Raw genomic sequence first — 21,958 nt, 5'->3', positions numbered from 1 at the left:
CAAGAGGCTTACGTTCTAGAATTTCGAATATGTTTTTCGATGTTGTGTTCTTTTGTATTTTCTTTTCCTTGTGATTTGATTGTTCTCTTTGGTTAACCTAAAGTTATTTTAGGAAATTAAATATTAGCTTTCTATAAAAGGTTTTGTCTAGTCGGTGGTGGTTGCTCTCATATCCAAGAAGGTCATGTGCCTCGCCACGTCAGTACTGGGAACCAATTATGGAAATTAATATTTAATGGAATTAATAACTTAAGGAGACTTGGGTCGAACGTGTTAAGTTCCGCAGGAGATCCAAGTCAAAACCTAAAAGAACAAATATATTAAGTTTTGGATCAAACGTGTTAAGTTCCGCAGGCGATCCAAAATTTAATTTAAAAGAACACATGGTAGCTAGGAAAAGGTTCAGACCTTTGTACAAAATTTTTGTACAGTGGAACCTATAGGTTTTCCGAGTAGCAACCAACACATTGGAGATCAGCTATACAAGAAGGCTTTCTCCCGTCCGCTTCTGAGATGCGTGAGTTCAGAAGATGCGGCATACATCCTTCAAGAAGTACATCAAGGATCGTGCGGGGGTCATCCGGGCGGGCGATCACTAGCTAAAAAGATACTGCTGGCCGGATACTTCTGTCCAACTTTACAAGCAGACGCCGCTCGGACCGTCGCGACGTGCCTTTCTTGTCAAAGGTATCATAATTTCTCTCACCGACCGGCGGAAGAAATGAAGGCCGCTACTGTCTCTTACCCGTTCGACCAATGTGGAATGGATATTGTGGGTACGTTTCCATTGGCAACCGGACAGCGAAAATTTTTATTGGTGGCGGTTGATTATTTTTCCAAGTGGGTGGAGGCCGAGCCGCTAGCCAAGAGCACAGAGCATATGGTCAAGAAATTTATTTGGCAGAACATCATCTGTCGGTTCGGCATCCCACGTCGACTTATCTCCGATAACGGGCGGCAATTCACAGGAAAATTGCTCGAAGATTGGTGCAAAAGCTATGGCATCGAGCAACACTTCACGTCCGTGGCATATCCCCAAAGCAATGGTCAAGCCGAAGTAGCCAATCAGGAAATTCTTCGTATTTTGCGCGCTCGGCTCGATCATATGGGAGGAAGCTGGGTGGATGAGGTGCCAGGCGTCTTATGGGCCATCCGAACGACCCCGAAGGAAGGAACTGGCGTCACGCCCTTCTATTTGGTGTATGGCGGCGAAGCGGTTATTCCATTCAAAGTTGGAGTTGAGTCCGCTCGGATCCAAAATTACGATGAGGACAACGCCGAGCGGAGGAACATGAAGCTGGATTTGGTCGAGGAAGAAAGAGCCAAGGCATCCGTCCGGCTGATGGCGTATCGTCAAAGAATGAAGCAGAATTACAACCGGCGCATAATCCCTAGATCATTCCAGGTTGGCGATCTTGTCTGGAAGAAAGTAAAGTCGGTCGGCGACGTCGGCAAGCTAGAAGCTCCTTGGGCAGGCCCCTTCAAAATCATCGAAAAGCTCCGCTCGGGCGCTTACTATTTGGAAGATGAAGACGGGCGGCAGCTGGACCGACCTTGGAGCGCGAATCATCTCCAGCCTTATAGAGCGGGGTGAAAGGTGCACTGATGTAACTCATTTTCGTGTATATTCTAGTCGCCCATGCACTTGTAATGCAGGAGGCCAAAATAATTGAAGGATGGCAAATAGCTTCGCCGAACGGCTGTGTCAAGTTAGCCTTGAAGACCGTCGAGCTCCGACGTTAAATATCGAGAGACGAGCCGGCGTCTATAAACCCTCCGAGCGGAAGGCCGTCGAGCTCCGATGTTAAATATCGAGAGAGCGGAAGGCCATCGAGCTCCGACGTTAAATATCGAGAGACAAGCTGGCGTCTATAAACACTCCGAGCGGAAGACCGTCGAGCGCCGACGTTAAATATCGAGAGACGAGCTGGCGTCTATAAACCCTCCGAGCGGAAGGCCGTCGAGCTCCGACATTAAATATCGAGAGACGAGCCGGCGTCTATAAACCCTCCGAGCGGAAGGTCGTCGAGCTCTGACGTTAAATATCGAGAGACGAGCCGACGTCTATAAACCCTCCGAGCGGAAGGCCGTCGAGCTCCGACATTAAATATCGAGAGATGAGCCGGCGTCTTTAAACCCTCCGAGCGGGAGACCGTCGAGCTCCGACGTTAAATATCGAGAGACGAGCCGGCGTCTATAAACCCTCCGAGCGGATAGCCATCCACGTGATATATTCCGGCGGTAAGAGCCGATCGACAACAGAGCCTGTTCTTTAATGCCAACATACGGCCAAGCGGCTCGCTTAGCAAAAATAGATGAAAAGCCCCTTTGAGATAAGGTGCAAAGCAAAAGATGGTTAATAAGAATGAAAGATGGGAGCGCATGAACAAATGACGTTCGCGCTCCGAGCGGCTATGCAGTCGCATGGCGAAAGGCATTTTTTGAAAACAGTCGGCTTGAGCTCATGATAGAGTATGAAGCCGAGCGGAGGAGTTTTAAAGAACACTTTAAACATGACGAAAGAAAAATTTCTTGCCAAAACAAAAGTTGCAAGAACAGAAAGATGATCTATTTACGCCAAACGCTGGGCAAACAAAAGAAGTTACAGCAAAAATAAGTTGTGCCGAACAGCAAGAGTACAAAAACATGATCACTCCTCACGCGTCAAAATCAAAAAGAGCATCAGGAATAGCGCCCATCACGGTAGCCAGATCCTCTGGGGGGATGGTCAGCTCGGCGGGAAGGTGGCCTTTAGTCTTCAAGTAATCCACCGTCGCCTTGATCGCCTCTTCGAAAGTGAGGGAAATCTTGTCGGTGAATTTCTCTCCGAAGTCGTCCGAGCGGACAAATGCCTTCCTCACTTCGTCAGAGCGAGCCGACTCCCCATCCTGATACCCTTTGAGCGCGGCTCGGGAAGCATCGTTGGCGGCCTGGAGATCCTTCAAGTCTCCTTCAAATTTGAGCAGATCGGCCGAGCGGCTCTCCTTCTCGGTGGCCAGAAGGGCATCCAGATCCTTGATGCGTTGCTCTAGCCCTCTGATCTCCACCTTCATTAGGTCCATGTCATCGATGGCCTTGCGCTTCCGAGAGGTCGCCGTCTTGATCTCTTTATCCCGTTGTTTGACCACAGCTTCAAGCCGAGCGACCTCACTCGCCAGATCGGAAGCTCGTTTCCGTTCGGCTTCCAAAAGCTTTTTGCTTTTCTCTAGAGCAGCCGTGGATTGCCCTTGGTTCGCCTCCGAAAGTTTGAGTTTTTTCATTTCGTCCTCCAGCTCAGCCAGTCGATTGCTGACTGCAATCTGCTCTACCCAACTCTGCGAACAAAGGCAGTTAAGTTAAAATCTAAAATAAAAAATATCAGTAAAGCAGAAAGGCATACCCCGGTCGCCTGCTGCAGGTTACTGTCCCCTAGCTGACTGGGGGACATGAGCGTGATGCGTACGCGCACGTCCTCCCAAACTTTGGCGAGCGGACCGGTGAGGGTGATCTGCTGTTCGGGAACCGATGGTCGATCGACGGCCAGTAGGTATTCCTCCGAGGGAAACCTTAGGATAGTTTTAATCACCCTCGGCCCGCTCGAGTCATCTTGAGATGCAGCAGCATGACCAGAGGACTCGCCGATCGGGACTGGATGGTCACCCAGTCGCCTAAGACGACATAGAGTCCGAGAGGTGGAAGGTTGCGCCTCAGGGATGGTCGGCGGCAAGTCAAGCTGAGTCGGAGTGCACTCCGAGGAGACCGCCTCAAAAACCACATGAGCATCATTGCTCCGCTCGGAAAGCTGCTCTCCTGGTGGAGGCTGTTGAGCGGCTTGCTCTAGCCGACGGCGTTTACGAGTCACCAGAGGGATTTCATCAGCCGATCGGCCCTCCTCCTCGGCATGATCAGTAGTAGTAAGATCGAGTGCGGCGTCATCAGTGGAGATAGGGGCGGCCGGATCAGTGGGAACCATCTGAGTCCCCCCATCCCCCTCAGTTGTTGAGCCGGTCAGAACCAAACCTCGTTCGGCTACCTCTTTGTCCTTCACCGCCTCAATATTGGCGGCTTTCAGCTTGAGCTTTTCGGTTGCCTTAGCACGCCACATAACTTCAGCTGCGGAAACAAAGAATAAATCAGTTAGCACAAAAGAAAAAGGGGGATAAGAATCGCTTATGCTGCAAGGCAGATCGGCTTGGATGGGAGACAAGCCGAACAAATACATTACTCCAGGAAGGAGCAACTTGTCGATATCGTAACGTTGGCCGACCAGCTGGTTGGCCGCATGAAGATACGCCGGATGACTCTTGAATTTGCCAAGACCCGTTGATTCGACACCGCCGTCTGCCACTTCGTTCGGAAGGTCAGCCGCTCGGGGAGACGCATAAAAAAGAAATGCTCCTTCCAATGTTTATTGGAGCTCGGCATGTTGGTAAATAGGAAGAAACCCGACCTAGATTGAAATATAAAGGTCCCCCACTCGGATTGTTTTGGGTAGAAGAAATAGTGGAAGATTTGGGGGTCCAAGGGGATATCGTTCAATTTGAAAAGGACTATCACCCCGCTCGGCAACCTAATTGAGTTCGTGACTAATTGGCCGAGCGGGAGGCGAAAGTGGTTGCATATTTTGAGGATGAAAGGATGTGGAGGAAATCGCAGCCCGGCCAAAAATTGATCACGGAAGAAGCAAATGGTGCCGGGCGGCGGATCATTAGGCCGATCGGAAGGAGTAGCTACAACTATCTCATGGTCGGCCGGAATTTCATACGCCCGAATGAGACGCAATGCGTCTTCTTCATCGAATCGGCTCTCCATAGTCGTATACCAGAGACTAGGAGCGCCGACTGTAGGCGTAGAAGTACTCGCCATGGTCGAAACAGAAGAGATATTGACTGAAAAACTAAAAGAAAAAGCCAACAGAATGAAAAAGAAAGCAATACAGGAGGCGGGGAGCTGAAAAGGAAGGCTTACGGGTACGCGAAATATCGTGGAAAGGAAGAAGATGGCGAGCGCACCAAACAGGCGGGGAATAAGGGTCGCCGGAGCAGAAAGAGCAACGTGAGGACGAAGGTCGATGAAGAAGAAGGCGGCGGAGAGAGGGGGCCGCGAGATTTATAACGTTTGCCCCGTACGACCTTAGCCGTCCGATTCAGGTCGTGAAGAATGAGGTCATCATCCAGCCGTTCATTTCAAACGGCGGCTGTCCCATCGGAGGTGACGTCACCGCCATACCCTGACAAAAGTAAGATTGCCACGTGTCAGCAAGATACAGGTTACATTTAATGAGCGCCCCGTACAACACGCAACGCACGTGATGGGCAGTAGAGACGAGGATTCGGCATGGATTCCAAGGCAATACAAGGCACGGGCAAGATACCGCCGAACGGATGAGCATCCCTGAGCCTAGCCGAGCGGACTAATGTATCGGTCGTTACTCAATCAGATCGGCAGTCCAGTCAGTCGGACTTCGCCTCCTTCGACTAGACTTGAGGGGGAGGCAAGTGATCCGGCGGTTAGAACAGGGGACCCCCATTCTGAGGGGTCAACGCCACGTGGCAGTCAAAAGGCCAGGTGGCCGACCGGAGAAGGATGGGCCGACCTCCCGCCCGGCCGACCGGTGAATAACGGACAGCAAAAGGCGCCCCGACAGAAGTCGGGGTTCCGACGCTCAATTGAACAGTAGCGAAGAGCCGAGCGAGAGGCCGTAGACATAAGGTAACATACTGCTAGCAGTCCCCACATAGCACCTTACCGAGGATCGCCCCAGCATACCGACGCATACGGAGGGACGAACGTGAGATGAGTGCCGACCGGCCGGACCGGAGATGAGTGCCGGCCGGACGTCCCGGTATGGACTAAGGAGAGAAGGACAATTTATATTTTATGACAGCGGTCAAGTCCTATGACTAGGCCATACTCCTAATCTGGCAACGAGGTGTTCTGCTGTCCCATCGAGAGCGTGCTTGGACTGTAGCAGCATGGTGTCAGGTAAGCTCTCTGACAAACACATACCGAAGTATGGGCTAAGAACACGTGTTTACCTCGATTGGTGTGCATGAGTTTCTTCCAGCCCTATATAAGAAGCCTTATACTTCGCCGGAGGTACGAGTTCGACACCTTTGGAGCCACTTTTTTTACTACTTGCTTGCCTGACTTGAGCGTCGGAGGGTCGCCGCCGGGAACCCCTTCCCGGCCCGACTTCTGTGCAGGTTCGCCAGAGGTTCGTGCAACCAGTCGAAGATCCACGTCAGCAGCCGGGGAGCGCCACGTGCCCAGCGTCCGTTGATTCAGCATTCGGACAGGATCAATTAGAATACAAGAAAGATAGATGTTGAGGAAGATAGTAAAATTAAACATAGAACAAGTGAATCAGAAGAACCAATTGTTGGCCCTAACCTAAGATCATCAAGGATATGATTTAATTGTAAGTACCCGGGATAGTTTTGTTATAGTCAACAAAGTTCAATTAAGTCATGTTATATTTGATCCTTGTGTCTAAGTGTGTAGGAGCTTAGGACCACAAGAAATCAAGCAGAAGATGCAGCTAGTGAGAAGGATGACACTGAAAAAGGAGCTGACGAGCTCGGTGCATCTAAGGGATGAGATGTTGTGGAAGAGTACACCGGTTGGCAAGAAGGACGTGCGCAATGTTTGAGGAATGAGAAGCTGGGGAGGAAGCCTGCTCGATGAGAAGGACAGGGTTGGGTTCGAGTGAGCTCAACTCCGGTTAGCTAGAGAATTACCCACGTGAAGAGATCAACCACTAAGGACCCGATCTACCACTTGGAAGTCACCTTCAATGGCTGGAAAGCACCTTCAATGAATAGTGTGAAGGCGCCTTCCAGTAGCCGTTAGCCGCAGATAAAGTTTTATCCTCAACGGATAAAACTTAGCTAATGGAAGGCACCTTAGACCATGTTGAAAGTGCTTTCAAGCTGAGAATACAATTTTCCAAGGGATATAAAAAGACCCCTGGAGCTAGGAAATATGCAACAACTCCTGTATTCATTTTCTAGCAATTTTTTGGACATTCAACGAGTGTAAGAGGCTTCTCCGCCTTCAACGAAGGAGACTTTTTAGTGTGTTTATTTACCTTAGATTAACAACCACCTAGATTATAACTAAATAACTCTTTTTGCCTCTTCTTTTTAGTTGTTAATTTAATTAAGTATAATTATGCTACTAATAAGAGTTGAAAGATCGAGAAAGGTATATTTTATTTGGTAGGCAATTCCCCCCCCCCCCCCCCCCCCTCTTGCCCGCCTACCTGCGCCAACAACCAACAAGTGGTATCAGAGCCATAACACCTCAAAAGGACTAACCCCCGACTGAAGCACTGAGACAATGGCCAGACTGACAATCTACTTGCCAAAATTTAAGGGGGATTTTGCGACATGGAAAAAACCCATGGAGGTTTTTTTTAAAACAAATTTTGAATTACTCTTAATTATTAAATATATTTTTGTAGCCCCCAAGGATCAATAGGGAGTTGAAAAAGAAGAGTACTAATGGACCGAGAAAGACCAAGCTGATTTCATAGCGAACTAATGAGTCGAGTTCCACCTACTCAGTGTACTTCCACCCCAGGAAATCAATCGGATAAGAAATTACGAATCAGCAAAGGAACTTTGGGAGAAGTTTCTAGAGTTACACGAAGTAATCTCCAAAGCAAAGCTTGCGAGATGGAACTTGCTCTAGAATCAACTGACGAACCTCCGGATGGAAGAAGGTGAAACAGTCGCACATTTGTACTCGAGGATCAAAGAACTCATCACCGAACTCACGAATCTCGAAGAAAAGGTAACAAACCGAGATTCATTAAGGTATACTTTAAATTCATTTCTTAAGACACCCGAGTGGACATCTATAGTCTACTCGTTTTATATATCTAAAGACCTCAAAGTTAGTTCATTAGAAAATCTATTTTCCACTTTTGAACTTCACGAATTAAGATATGTAGGCTTACGAAATAAAGAAGAAAAGATAGCCCACAACATAGCTCTAAAGGCCAACCAGAAATGCGAACCAGATCTAGACTCCAAAGCATCAATCGACGAAGATGAAGCAACATTATTGGTAAGAAAATTTAGTAAGTTCATTAGATCTAATAAATTTAATAAGTCACAAGCGAAAAAGCACTTTCAAAGCAAAAGGAAGGTTCGGTACTACAATTGCCAAGAAGAATGACACATCAAGGATGATTGTCTTAAACTAAAGAAGAAGGAGAAAGACAAGGATAACAGACCAACAAAATCAAAGCACAAAATCTTGAAAGCCACATGGGATGAAAGACATCCTCCAAGTTCGAGATTGAAGCTTAAGTCAGACCACCATAGGGACGCCGAAAGTTCCTTAGAGATGAGCATTGACGAAGGGAGAGGATCTTCAGAAGAAAATTGTGATGAAGGGGGAGCATCAGAACACCAAGTAAGTGAGGTACATGCGCTATCTCCCAAGCAATCTTTTGAATTTGCCAAAATATTATCTAAGAATATAGTATAATTAGAAAGAGGGAATGCTAAGTTAAAATTCAACTTAACAAATTCATGCCCCTTAGATATATTTGATAATTTAAAGATAGAAAATGAAAAATTTAAAATAGAAATCGAAAAATTGAAAAATGACCATGTATGTTCAAATGATTTTAAAAAAATAAAATTTATAAATTATGATTGAATCAAGAAAGTCATTCATTCACAACCACTGATGAAGGATTCCTCGAAAAGTTAAGGATTATTAATCCTTTTTAGAAATCGAATGGATTCGGTCTTATACATACGCGAGGAAGGTAATCAAAAAAGAAAGAAGATGAGTTCTTCTTTCTTTTAGCACTTAGGAGCCGTGCGAGATGAAAGTCTCATGCACGGGTTTGAATGAGAGAAAGAAGTGAGGAATCCTCTTTTCGACTTTGACTCTCCCACTCCAGTCATTGCTTTTCTTTCTGTTATCACTAGAGATAAATTAAGAAAATTTTTAAAAATTATGTACCTCTCAAAATTTTAGTAAATCAGTAGGCAAGAACCTATATTGGTTCTAAAATATTTTTTAGAATAAAACTCCAATTCTTTTTATTAGGATAGAAATTGTCTAAATTAGAAAATTATTTTTTTATTATTTTTTCTGTTTGTATTTCAAGTTAAATTTTTTTTCTATGTTATCTAATGATTTAATCTACAAACAAAAATTTCTTCAAATTTTATTTACTGTTGAGTTATTTTTTATAAAATTATTAACAAAAATCATACTTTGAAATTTAAATTTATTTCACATACATAAATTTTAAAAATCTAATTTTTTTGGTGATAAAACATAATACTCTCTATCATTACAAATATTATCGATTTTTTACAAATAATGTCTGATTTATTATAAATTATTTTTTAAAAAAATAATTGTTAATACTAAAAATACAAGAAAATAAAAATTTTATTTTTTTGCCATTAAATAATGTGTCTCATACATCCAGGAAAAATAATAGAATTTTTAGAATTGAAAAATATTTTTAAAAAGATTTCTTTTTAAAAATTAGTTTCTGTACTGAAATAATTTATTTCTTTTCAAATACAAAGTATTTCTTTGTGTAATTTTTTCCACTAATCTAACTTATCATGTTTAGATTCGACAAATATTTTTAAGATTTTTATAAATAGAAAAGTAAATTTTATGTTATTTGTGTTAAAATGGAAGCTTTATTGTACTCCTAGAAATATTTGCTTAACACTTTATTATATATATTTTTATTTTTTTATATGATCAAAGGGATAGACATAGGCACAAGTTCAGGGGAGTTAGAATTTTTTTGGATTTAGAATTTTAATTTATTAAGTTAAATTTATGTTTGAAGGTATGAATATAATCAAGTGAACTAGCTGAACACATAGAATTTAATTTCATGTCAAATCAAGATTATTTGGTTTATTAGTCAGATTTTTAAAATATGAATTAAAATTTTCAAATAAATTTATTTTTAAAAAATTATTGGTCTCAATATATTGAGTCAAATTGAAATTTGAGGGTATAGATATAATCAGGAGATGTAGAGGAATACGTAAAAATTAGTTTCATGTCAATCCGAATTCATTTGGTTCATCAACTAATTTTATCTAAAATTAATTTTGATAAAAAATTAAATAAATAAAAGTAAATCCGTCGACTTATTAAAAATTTCGCATTTCAATATTAACTACATCGGTTTGATTACTCTAAAACATCAGTCGACTATGTAATATATACATAATTTAATAATTTTAAAATTTACTTATATAATTTAATAATTTTAAAAAGTTATCTATATAGTTCGAGAACATACTATTTTTTTCCCCCAAAATTTGACAGGGGCGATCGCTACACCTCTAGTCCTTCATCGTCCCTAACAAATCCACCGATATCTGACCTCCATGAATGCCTGTGCGGTGTAGTTACGGGGATGATAGGACATTCGACCCAATTAGAAATAGGCCTCCATTGCACTACTTAGGAGCACAGCCGATTGCATGGCCCAATTTAAAGAAAATTACAATTGACCCCATATGAAATATCTGTAAAAACTGGATAGAACACTTCACCAAAGTTATTATTTTCCCTTTTTGAGGGGGCGAAGAAGAAAAATCGGTCCCACGTGTTTGGTGAATCCAGCTGTGCACATTGCCAATCAGATTGACAGTTGGATAACACATTTTGCTTAATAATGCAATCTATTAAATAATTTATTTATAAAAAACTCAACAGTCAAAATATCATGGCGATCGAGTCTAATTCGTGTTCACAGCTTTTGCATATGGTTTTTAGCTGGTACAATTATTTATTCTCATAAATATATATATTCCTCAACTAATTAATCCAATCAACATGTCCTTTATCAACATTACAAAACAAAATAGTTGGAGAAAAAAAATGATATAATACAATTGTTATTACTTCTTTTAGAAGTGCATTCTTTTTTCTCTTTATCTATTATTCAAATAGCACCTCCAAATTTTACTTATTGCCCTCAACGTAAATCACACCACCATTCTCTCATTTCCACTCACTAAAGTGCAATATAAAATAAGAGATTGTCAATGAAACTCAAACTCTTCTTTTGTCAACCAATGACTACTCTAATACTTTGCTTACATACTAGTAATCAAGCACATGGTCTGTTATAACGTGTAAAGAGTGACAGAATGGATGAATAACTCGTTTCGTTTATTCATAATGATTTGTAATAGAAATTTGAAGACGGATTGATTGTTAGACTTGATTGTCAAATTGATTCTGACATCTGTGTTGTTACGAAAAGGTTCTTAATCGCTTATCCTAATCGATTATTTTGGATCAATTGATTATCTTAATTGATTGTCTAACTCTAAATCTTTTAATCAATTGATTATCTTAATTGATTGTCTAACTCTAAATCTTTTAATCCGAGTTTTAGGTTCATTTGCTCAATCTCTAGTTAATTTTAACTAGTTGGGAATTCTCGTTGCCTAACATCTTGTTAACCTTGATTTATTAGAGTTTTTTTTACCAAATGTCTGGTCAACGCTTGGTCCACTTGGATTGTCCATCTCGTGTCAACTTCTCGTTAGATTTTAGATTGCCAAGTGTCTGATCAATATTTGATCCACTTAGACTTTTTTCTTTCCTAGCACATCTAAGACTTCCATTGCATAGTTCCAAATTAAGTTTCTACTGCCAAACCCTGTTAAGATTTTTATTGTTTAGTTGCAAACTAGGTCTTCATTGCCTAACCCCTCGCTAAGATTTTTATGACCTAATTTCACTCACTAGGATTTTTTCGTTGCTTAACCTCTAGTTATGACTCCGGTACTCCTTTGACCTACTTAACTTCTCTTTCACATATTGTCAAATATTGATACTTAAACTCGAATCAACTCGAGTTTACTCAAACTAATTAACCTTGACCAAAAGATGATTGCAACAATAGTATCAGATTTTATATTTTCCGTCCTCATTTCCATTTATTATATTCATCCTCATCTCTATTAGATATTCAATTTTCATTCTCATTCTTATATTTATTGAAGGATCGGATATCCATCTTCATCCTTATATCCATGAAAAGATTTGATATTCTCTATTAGGGGTGGGCACAACTTCGATTAAATTGAATTAACTGACTGAATTTAAAATTTAGTTATATTATCTTAGATAATCCAGTTGGATTTTAATTTTAAAATTTTTAATTCAGTTAAATCGAATAAACTAAAATTTAATATGCTATTTTTCAAAAATTAGGATGAGACTGATGCCTTATATATATAAAACGTGATGTTATCCTAGGCCGTAGTCATGGTCGGCAACCGTGAGCGATGCTCACAATTAGTGAAACATTAATTTTTTCTTCTTCTTATTTTTTTTTATAATTTTTTTTAAGCTCTCGATTATACTTTTTTTTTTTTTATAAATTTTTTAAACTCTCGATTATACTGTTTAAATTTTATCTTTAAAAAAATATAGATATGTTACATTAACGATCCTCTAGTACCGATCTTACGAATATGAAAGGAGATACATATAGATATATATATGCATCAAACACATGGTGGGATAAATCTCAGGTCGTCAGTTCTGTTAAATTTCACTTTAAAATTTAAGGGTTGAGTAATAGTATTAAAAAAAAATTAGAAATTTTATATGCTCACGAGGTATATATATATATATATATATATATATATATATATATATATATATATATATATATATATATATATATATATATGTGTGTGTGTGTGTGTGAGAATTGTTATGCTACGGATTTTATCCTGCGGATTGTTACAGACCGACTGTCATGTCATATTATTTTATTTTTTAATATAATATTTTCTTCTTTTTTTTCCTTTTGCTTCTTCGTTCTCGCTGCATGCTCACTGCGCCTCGTCACCGCTGGCCACCCGCCGATCACCCGCCCGGCCACCAGCCACCCGCCAGGCCGCACCTCGATTCCAGTCGCGATTGCGGCCGTGTTGGGCATGCGACGATCACGACGAATTACGGACGCAACCATGCCGAAATCCGGACGCGACCGCGCGCCGGAATCCGGACGCGACCGCGCCGGAATCCGGACGTGACCGCGCTAGAACCCTATAAACCAAACACTATAACATAATTAGAAAGTTTGAACTCTATAGATAAAATCTAAAAAAAATAGCTTAAAAACTATAACCCAAAGCCTGAACCTATAAATAAAATTTACAAAAAATATTTTATTTATTTTTTTAATTCAAAATTTTAAAAAATAAAACGAGTGATATCCTGCACGCGCACAGTCGTGTATATATAGAGGTTAAAAAAATTTCTCAATATACTCCTCTATTTGGATAAGATATCGGATTTTTCATCGGGTTCCAAAAAAAAAAAAAAAAACAAAAAAAATAAAAATTTAGACTTTGATGCGTTGATAAGCCATGAGATAATCTCCCTAAATAACGACAGTTCACATCTTACTTAATTAGAGCACATTACATAATTAGGGCACATTACATTTAAAGAAGTTTAAATTATTCTTGATTCTAGATCGTACGCTAGGATGATCCATCAATATTTTTAATTTATCATAATAATCGGTAAAAAAAAATTTATATGATTAAATCAGTCATCTCAACTATTAGTCGAGATCACTCGAATTATAAAAGTTAAATATTTATATTTAAAAACAAAGAGCATGTGATAACAAAGAAAAATCAAAGTAACTTATGAATCAATCATTGACTTGAGCCTCTATTTTGATCAACACTCAACTACCATTAATTCCTTCCCCTTGTATTCTTTATCACCCAAATACATAGCAAAATCAATCAAACCTCCATAAATCGGAAACAAATTACTAAAACAAAAATAAAATGAAAAGAAATTTGGCATCAACCGGAGGCAAAAAAAACAAAAAAAGAAAAAAGAAAAAAAATGTCGGCCGTCCGATTCCATCATCGCCTTTTACGGCAGGTCGACCTCCTAAATCGGAGCCGTCGGTTGGCGACGTCGAACTCCCACAGATGCTCCTGCTGCAGTATGTTGCCGATGGTGGAGAAACTAGGCCACGGCGCCGCCACGATCCCCAGGCACTTCACCCCCTCCGCCACGTCGATCACGTAGCTCTTCGACGGCGGCGCTAACCTCGCCGTCCCTTCCAGGTGCACCGCCATCCGCGGCAGGACGGCAGGCGCCCCCGCTGACCAGTTGTAGCAGTGCTCGAAGGGCTCCACCCTAACCCTCGGCGCCCACGCGAGCCGCCTGGTCAGCGCCTCCACCACCGCTCTGTACGCGGGCTCCGCCAGCACCGTCAGGCTCGTTCCCGAGTCGAGAATAGCGCCGCCGCCCGCTGCGAGGTCCCACACGCTCGCTGGGATCGGGAGCATCTCTCCGTCGACGGAGATCCCCCTCACTCCGACGCCGTAGAACGGCTCGACGTCGAGGGAGATCGCCGTCTCGCGCCACCTCCTCCCGGCCGTCGGAGGTGGCGGCGCCGGAGCCGGCCCAAAGGCGAGGAAACCGGTGGCGTTGCGAGGGCTGAGGTGGTCCACCATGCAATAAGCGAAGTGGCCGCCGGCGCGGTAGGCGAAGGAGATGTCGCTGTACCCGAGCCCCAGCACGCCGTCCGATGCGCGGAAGCTGGATCCAACGGCGGAGGAGGTGCACCCGACCACGAGGCCCCGCAGCTTCCTCCGCCGCCCGTCCGACAGGATCACGGTGGCCGACTCGTTCGCGAAGATGCCGTGCGCCGCCGAGCCGTCGGAGTACCTGCGATCGCATGCGGTCAAACCCACCGTGATTTTTTTTTTTTTTCATCAATTATCAACTGCGGCTTCAGATCCACTGCAATAGAGTTATTAATTGCCGTCATAAAAGCCGCGGATGCGAAACAGGATCTGCCAGTCTTTCACTACGCGCTCTCGCGTTGACCATCATTAACAATGCTCTTGCTAATTCTGTTCCTGATTAATCTCAAGAGAAATATTCACTTTGCCACAATTAGTTTTCAAGAAGTTACATTTTGCTCTCATAAATTTAAATATTAACATTTTGAGACTTGTAGTTTTAAAGGTCATTAAATTGGCTAGATGAGCTGCAATGTAATAATGTAATGTAAGATTTTCAAAGATTAGGAAAGAGCAATTAATTAATTAATTAATTAATTAATTTGGAAAAAAAAAAGGATCCGATGCGGCGTTAGGTAATTTACCCGTAATCGTAGGCACATGGGCTCGCCGGCGTCGGGCACGTGGTCAAGGAGAAGGGCAGCGAGTTGCGGCACATGTCGGATGAGCAGAGGATCGGCCGGAACGACGACGACTCGGCGGGGAGGAACGCCCGGCCGCTGACACTTTTGGCATCATCTCCGCGCCGGCGGCACTTGGCCCAGGTGAGGTCGCTGCCGGTGTCGGCCACCAGCTCGAAGCGCTGCGCCGGTGTGCCGAGTTGGAACCGCACGAAGTACTGGCCCGTCCCCGCGTACGCCCCGGAGTTGAGCGGCATCTCGAAGGAGGTCGGCGGTGGAGCCGGCGCCGGCGCCGGCGCGTGCGGGACGCCGCAAGCTCGCCGCCTGTGGCGGGCATGCTCTAGCCGGGCGCGGATCGTGCGCTGCCGTAGCTTGTCGTCGAGGAGGAGCTGCCGCGCTAGGTCGAGCCCGGGCAACGCGGGACGGCGGTGGAACTCGAAGACGAAGGAGTCCGAGTGGTCTCCGGCCGCCGCAGCAGCAAGGGAGAAAGGAAAGCAGAAGAGGAGGAGGAGGAGGAGGAGGAGGGAAGGCGACATTGGAGCAATATGGGACCGGAAATGGAATGTACATTAGCTAGAGAAGCTCCACCATTAATATGGGGCTTTTGCTCTTTCTCATCCTTGGCCTTGTTCTATCTACTTCATCAAAAGTGCTACATAATTATCAACCATGTAAAAATAAATTAAGTCCCCAGGGCGTAGTGTAACTGGGAGCGCATGATTTCGTGGCCGAAACGTCGAGGATTCGATTCTTGGGATGTCATTGCCTAGGGTTAGCGTCTCGACTATGCACTTTCAGCTGTGTACCTGTATTTACCTCCCTTCATATCCATAGGACCGGCTCTAGGGGACCATTGATGTGACAATTTCACATTTTTTATGTAAAAACAAATTAAAAAATAAATTAGCAAATAGATAAACAAGCTCTTTTTTCCACTTTGCCTCCCATATTTTTCAAATACCTTTTCAATTGATAATTTTTCTTTAGATAATAGTGGTACCATATTATAGAAAGAAGAGAGGTAAATTATAATATCAATTTATAGTCGATCATTAAATGATTAAAAGATGGAAGTGATTTTTTTTTCCTGAAGTTATGCGTTCATCGAAAATTAACTCTTTATCTCAGTGATCCTTTTCACCTCCTAAGAACATTAGTAGTACCATTTTGATTCTATTAGATATATGGTAATTTAATACCTAGATCACAGCCGCAAGTATAGCATTTATGAGGATCCAAGACTGCCTCAGATTCACGTGATGATTAGGGAGCACAATTTGTGAGCAGCACGGATAAGAGAAAATATTTATTTATTTATGTTTTAAAAAGGGGGGGAAAATATTATATGTGTATACTTTTTTAATTAAACTATAAATAAAAAATTAGCACTTTAAATGCTGCTTGTTTTATAGTTGGGTGATAAGTGTACACTTGCCCAATTATTGCGTGAAAGAAATTAAGAAACTTTTGTGTTATTGTTAATGGAGTGAAGTCTTTGGTTTGCACATCGCTTTCATATCATGTATATTTCAACCCCACTTGTTTGATTTAATTTGCCACAACTATTTCTTAGTTTTGTTTTTTGGTTATGTTATTAATATTATCATCATCAGATGAGAAGTTTATTAATAGACTCCAAACTTTGTTTCTATTGATAAATGTGCTAGTGAATGATATCATGCTAGTTCATAGCCCTAAATCATATATCTCTTTCAAGTGATGATGACTTATAGTTTTCGGTCCATCGACCGCGTCATCGTTAATGCTACACATGATCGAAAAGAGAAGCTTGAAGCAAAAGTATCCACACATGACAGAAGTCGATTGATGCCTTAGCCTCAAAACTAAAAGGATAACAAGGAGTAACAACAAACTGTCTTTAAAATGACTCAAAGGTCTACACAACAATCTAATGTCCAAAGAGATGAGGGACCAAAATACATCAGTGCAAACGAGAAGAAAAAAGGGCCATCGAGGACCACATTAGGGGAAGGCCATCACAAGACAATATATTGACGTGAAGAGAAAAAGCTATCAAGGAAATCTTAATTACTTCACAACAAATTAATATAAGAGTTTAATGTCTTTGGCCGACACCATGGAACATACTTATTTCAAAGCTCAATCATCTTCTTAGGTGTTGACAACTATAAATTGGACTCTCAACTTAATTGTAATGCATCTTTAATTATCATCGAATCAGGAAAACCCAAGTGAAGACTAATTCTTGACTCTAATTAACACAAACAAGTTTACTATCATTTCATTCTATGTCAAAGACGAACAATTTACTATACTTATGATTAAATCATTAGCAACAGTACTCTACTTGTTGATAAACTAAGCATTATCAACACTGTTTCCTTTTAAAAAAAAAAAAAACTCAAATGAATAAGAAATAAATATTGGAGATATTTGATGCAATGGTTTAAAATTACAGGTATGAAGTTGGTAGTTGGCATAAATTAAGGCATACCAAACAGGAGGGTGGTGCATTCATGTTGGGTGCATCCGATAGCATACATATGATCAGTATCTCTATCTTTAGAGATGGTAGAAAGTTGGATCTGGGTTTTGAGAATTCACTGTCCTACAGAAGTCGATCTTCAGACAAAAAATAATAATTAACAGTACAAGTCTGTGGATGAAAAATAATAATAGGAAAAATTTCTAAACAACACACCTAATAATTTTCATTTTTTTCCCAGCATTTCTGTCCAGTTTGAAAATGGCCATGACGTGCACCATCTCTTGCCTTCTCTTTTTTATTGCTCAAAATATTCTCTAGCTACTGTTTTTTATTGCCCAGAATATTCTCACTGTTTCGAGCCAAAACAGTTCTATGGAGAAACAGATTCAAATCGCAATGAAAACAAAATATGTAGTCTTAAAGAGTGCAAGAGTTCAAATCTAGTCTTAGTCTGTCAAGTTATTTTCGGTAGACAGAATGTTAGCCAGAAAAGTTCCAAGTGAAACTAAAACCATATGTGTTTCTTAAGAGTGTGAGGAATCTAGTTTTAGTTAATGATTTGAAGTTACTTTAGTCCATCATGCTGTTTTAAACTAAAGCAGCTTGATAGGAGTATTCTACGTGTTTAGGCACACAGACAAAATAAGGATTGGTAAATAAATTCAATTAAACACAATTCATCATTAAGCCTTGATTCACCTTTGATTGGGTGCGATTTGAGTATGATGTAAGTGAAACACTAATCAATAAACCCATTATCTAAATCTATAAGAGATCTAATTAAATCTATTGATGGGTGACTCATTTCTAAATGAAGACCAATGCGAGGGACGTCATGGAAGAAAAATCTGTTAAGATTTTTTTAATAGAATTCTATTACAATTTTTCATAACAGAATTCTGTTGCGGTTTTTCATAATAAAATTCTGTTATAATTTTACCGAGTCTGGGGTTTAGGTACTATTTATATGGATCATTGTAAATCTATTGAATAATGAAAATCATTGAATGTGATTCTCTTGTACAGAAAGAATTCTAATAAAATTTTGACCATTTTTATGGAGTAAGCATTCTGTCGAACCATGATAACTCTTCTTTTTCTTTTTCTTCTTCTTCCTTATGTTTGCTCTTTCTTGTGCGTCTTTATCTAGTTGCTTCTCATGATCTCTTTCTCTCTTCCTCTTCTTCTGCGTTAGAGGTTGAGAGTTGCTGCCTCCCCTCTTTGCGCAACAATTGTATCAAAGTGAGGGTTTGGTGGATTTCTTCAATATGTCAGGGATAACTTCTGCGAAATTTGATTTGGTGAAATTTGACCGTACCGGGAACTTTAGATTATGGCAAAGAAGGGTCAAAAACTTGTAGGTACAACAAGGCATGGTGAAGACGTTAGGAGAAAGGAAGCTGGAAAGCATGGAGAGATCGGATTGAGAAGAACTTCAGGCGAAGGTAGTGGCAACAATTAGGCTTTGTCTTATGGATGATGTGATGTACCATGTGATGGATGAGGAGTCACCGGTGGCAGTTTGGAAAAAGTTGGAAAGCTGGTACATGTCAATCATTAACAAAATAGTTGTATCTTAAGAAGAAATTATTCGGGTTGAAGATGACAGAGGGAACTGATTTGAGTCAGCATATCAATGTATTCAACTAGATTGTGAGCAATTTAAAGTGGATTTATGTGAAGATTGAAGATGAAGACAAGGCGCTGAATTCTCTACCTTCATCTCTTACGTACGAGAATTTAGTTACTACTTTTATATGGGGTAAGGAAACTCTTAAATTGAAGGAGATCATAGGTGTGTTGCTAGGTTTTCACCAAAGGAAGAAAACAAGTGATAAAATTTCTCAGGAGGAAGGACTTGTGGTAAATAGCAACCAAAAGTGTGGTAGGAGCAAATCTCGACATGGATCAGGTAATGATAACAAGCCTTATTCTAAGTCGAGAAGGAAGAATGTGATCACGTGCTACAAGTATGGAGGCAAAGGTCAAATGAAGAGAGATTGTCCAGAGATAAAGAAACATGTTGCAGAGAACAAAGGTAGTTCGATAAAGTCTACAAACATAGTTGAAGAAAAAAATTCAGATAGTAGTGATGGAGATATGGTATCAACTATGTTGAGTTTGGAGCAACTGACAAATGCATGAATTTTAGGCTCTATATCTTCATATCACATAACTTCAAATAAGGAATGGTTTGGCACCTATAGAACAGTAGATTCTAGTTCAATGTTGATGAAAAATGATGTGTCATGCAGAGTTATCGACATAGGGAAAGCCAGAATCAAGATGTTTGATGGTGTGATCAGAACTCTATGTGATGTCAGATATATACTAGAGCTAAGAAAGAACTTGATCTCGTTAGACACACTAGATGATATTGGTTGTAGTTACAAATTAATAAGCGGGGTGATAAAAGTCAGTAAGGGAGCTTTGATTGTAATGAAAGAATAAAAGTTAGTAGGCAACATCTATAAGTTGATAGAGATTATAATTATAGGTGGAGTCACCTCAATGGAGTCTGAATCAGATAATACTATCTTGTGACATATATGGCTAGGACATATAGGTGAACGTGGGATACTAGAACATCATAAGAGAGACAATAACGCTTAAGATACACTAATTGGAAAATTGAAGAATGTGCTATGCATATCAAATAATTAACAAATCTTGGAGCAATCCAAAGATCTACTTGCAAACATCGGAGACCGACTTTTATAGTCAATAAAAGATCCAAGCAAAAATGTGGATAGTCTGGGATGATATTTAATTATAAATGACTTAATGATAATTGTTAGAAAGACGATTATAAAATCCCTGATAAAAACTAACTTTTAAACAAAATACAAAACTCGAAATGATATTCTAAATTTGATATGAAATCAAGATTTAATTTTGGCAAGTTAAAATGCATTTAGACTCTATAGAATGGACTACATTCTCTTGTCCTAAATGACACTTTGAATGACTAGTAATATTATTTAGACTTAAAGTGAGACCATAAATCTTCCAATGAAAAATTGATAACATTTTTAGGAATGTCTCTATTTTACTTGTGTCTACATTGATGATGTCTTAGTGTTTTCTAAAACAAAGGAAGAACACTATGCCCATCTACATACAATTTTTAATCTATTTGAAAAACATGAACTAATAGTTTCTCATAAAAAGATGAAATTAGCCACAAAACATATAGATTTTCTCTGAGCCAACATCAGACACAGAAATATTACACTTCAACCATGCATTACCTCAAAATTATTAACATTCTTAGATAAAATGGAATATACCAAAACACTTAGAGTATTTCTAGGACTTCTTAATTATGTCAGAGACTATCTAAAAAATTTAGGAAAAATTAGTGGACCTTTATATAACAAAACTTCAAACACCATATAGAAATATTTTAACCAACAAACATTAACTTAGTCAAACAAATCAAAGATATGGTCAAAAATATTCTAGTACTAACTCTACCCCTTGATATTGACTATATGGTCATTGAAACCGACGGATACAAATTAGTATAGAGAGGAGTTTTATTTGGAAAGACCTCCAAATATGACCCAAAGACATTAGAAGCTTTATGTAGGTGTGCTTATGGTAAACACAAAGAAAAAGAACATTTTGACTTCTCTTGAGTATGAAATCATAGCTGCCATCTATTGTTTTAATGCTTTTATGCTCTTCATCTGCAACAAATCAGAAATCACTATAAGAATTGACTGTGCAACAATTGTTAAATACAGTCAACAAACCAAAAGATTAAGAAAAAGCTTAAGTACAAAAAAGATTTATAGAATTTACTAATACATTTATAAACAGAGGATTAAAAATTTAATGGAAACATATCAAGGGAATAAACAATTCTCTAACATATACTTTATCTAGATATTTACATTAACATTACATGTTTATAGGAGTTATGGATAGACAAAAGAAAGTATGAACTTTTACAATAAAAACTATGAAGTTTGGTAACCAAGTGCTTCAATAGTTCACAATATATGAAAACCAATTTCACTTTGACTCCTAAACCAAACTTGATACCATACAAACATGTATACTTGACCATATTTGGAATATCCCTACAATACTTGGGAGTTCTAACTACAAAATAGCCACCATAAATGTACTATCCAATTACTTCTTAATAATAGTAAAAAACCCAAAAGAAGCAAATTTTCTTGCTATACTGTGTTTTTTTGAAACACAAGCAAGCGTGTAGTATGATTGAGAAGAAGTAAGATAGTCATCCAAGGATATGAAAAACCTTCTTACAAGGGATTCTACTG

General features: G+C 40.2%; 1 protein-coding gene across 1 annotated transcript; it reads right to left on the bottom strand.

Moving 5' to 3' along the window:
* Nucleotides 1–13,719: 13,719 nt before the first annotated feature.
* Nucleotides 13,720–15,810, bottom strand: LOC122045257 (aspartic proteinase NANA, chloroplast-like). The gene is made up of 2 exons (XM_042605395.1): nucleotides 15,158–15,810; nucleotides 13,720–14,715 (listed from the first exon to the last, which is right to left on the bottom strand). Exons 1-2 carry the CDS (start codon nucleotides 15,727–15,729, stop codon nucleotides 13,902–13,904), a joined length of 1,386 nt encoding a protein of 461 aa, XP_042461329.1. The 5' UTR covers nucleotides 15,730–15,810; the 3' UTR covers nucleotides 13,720–13,901.
* Nucleotides 15,811–21,958: the final 6,148 nt, after the last annotated feature.

Source organism: Zingiber officinale, chromosome 2B (genome assembly GCF_018446385.1).
Source record: "Zingiber officinale cultivar Zhangliang chromosome 2B, Zo_v1.1, whole genome shotgun sequence".
In the NCBI taxonomy this organism is placed as follows: Eukaryota; Viridiplantae; Streptophyta; class Magnoliopsida; order Zingiberales; family Zingiberaceae; genus Zingiber; species Zingiber officinale.
This window is presented reverse-complemented; position numbering and strand designations above follow the sequence as displayed.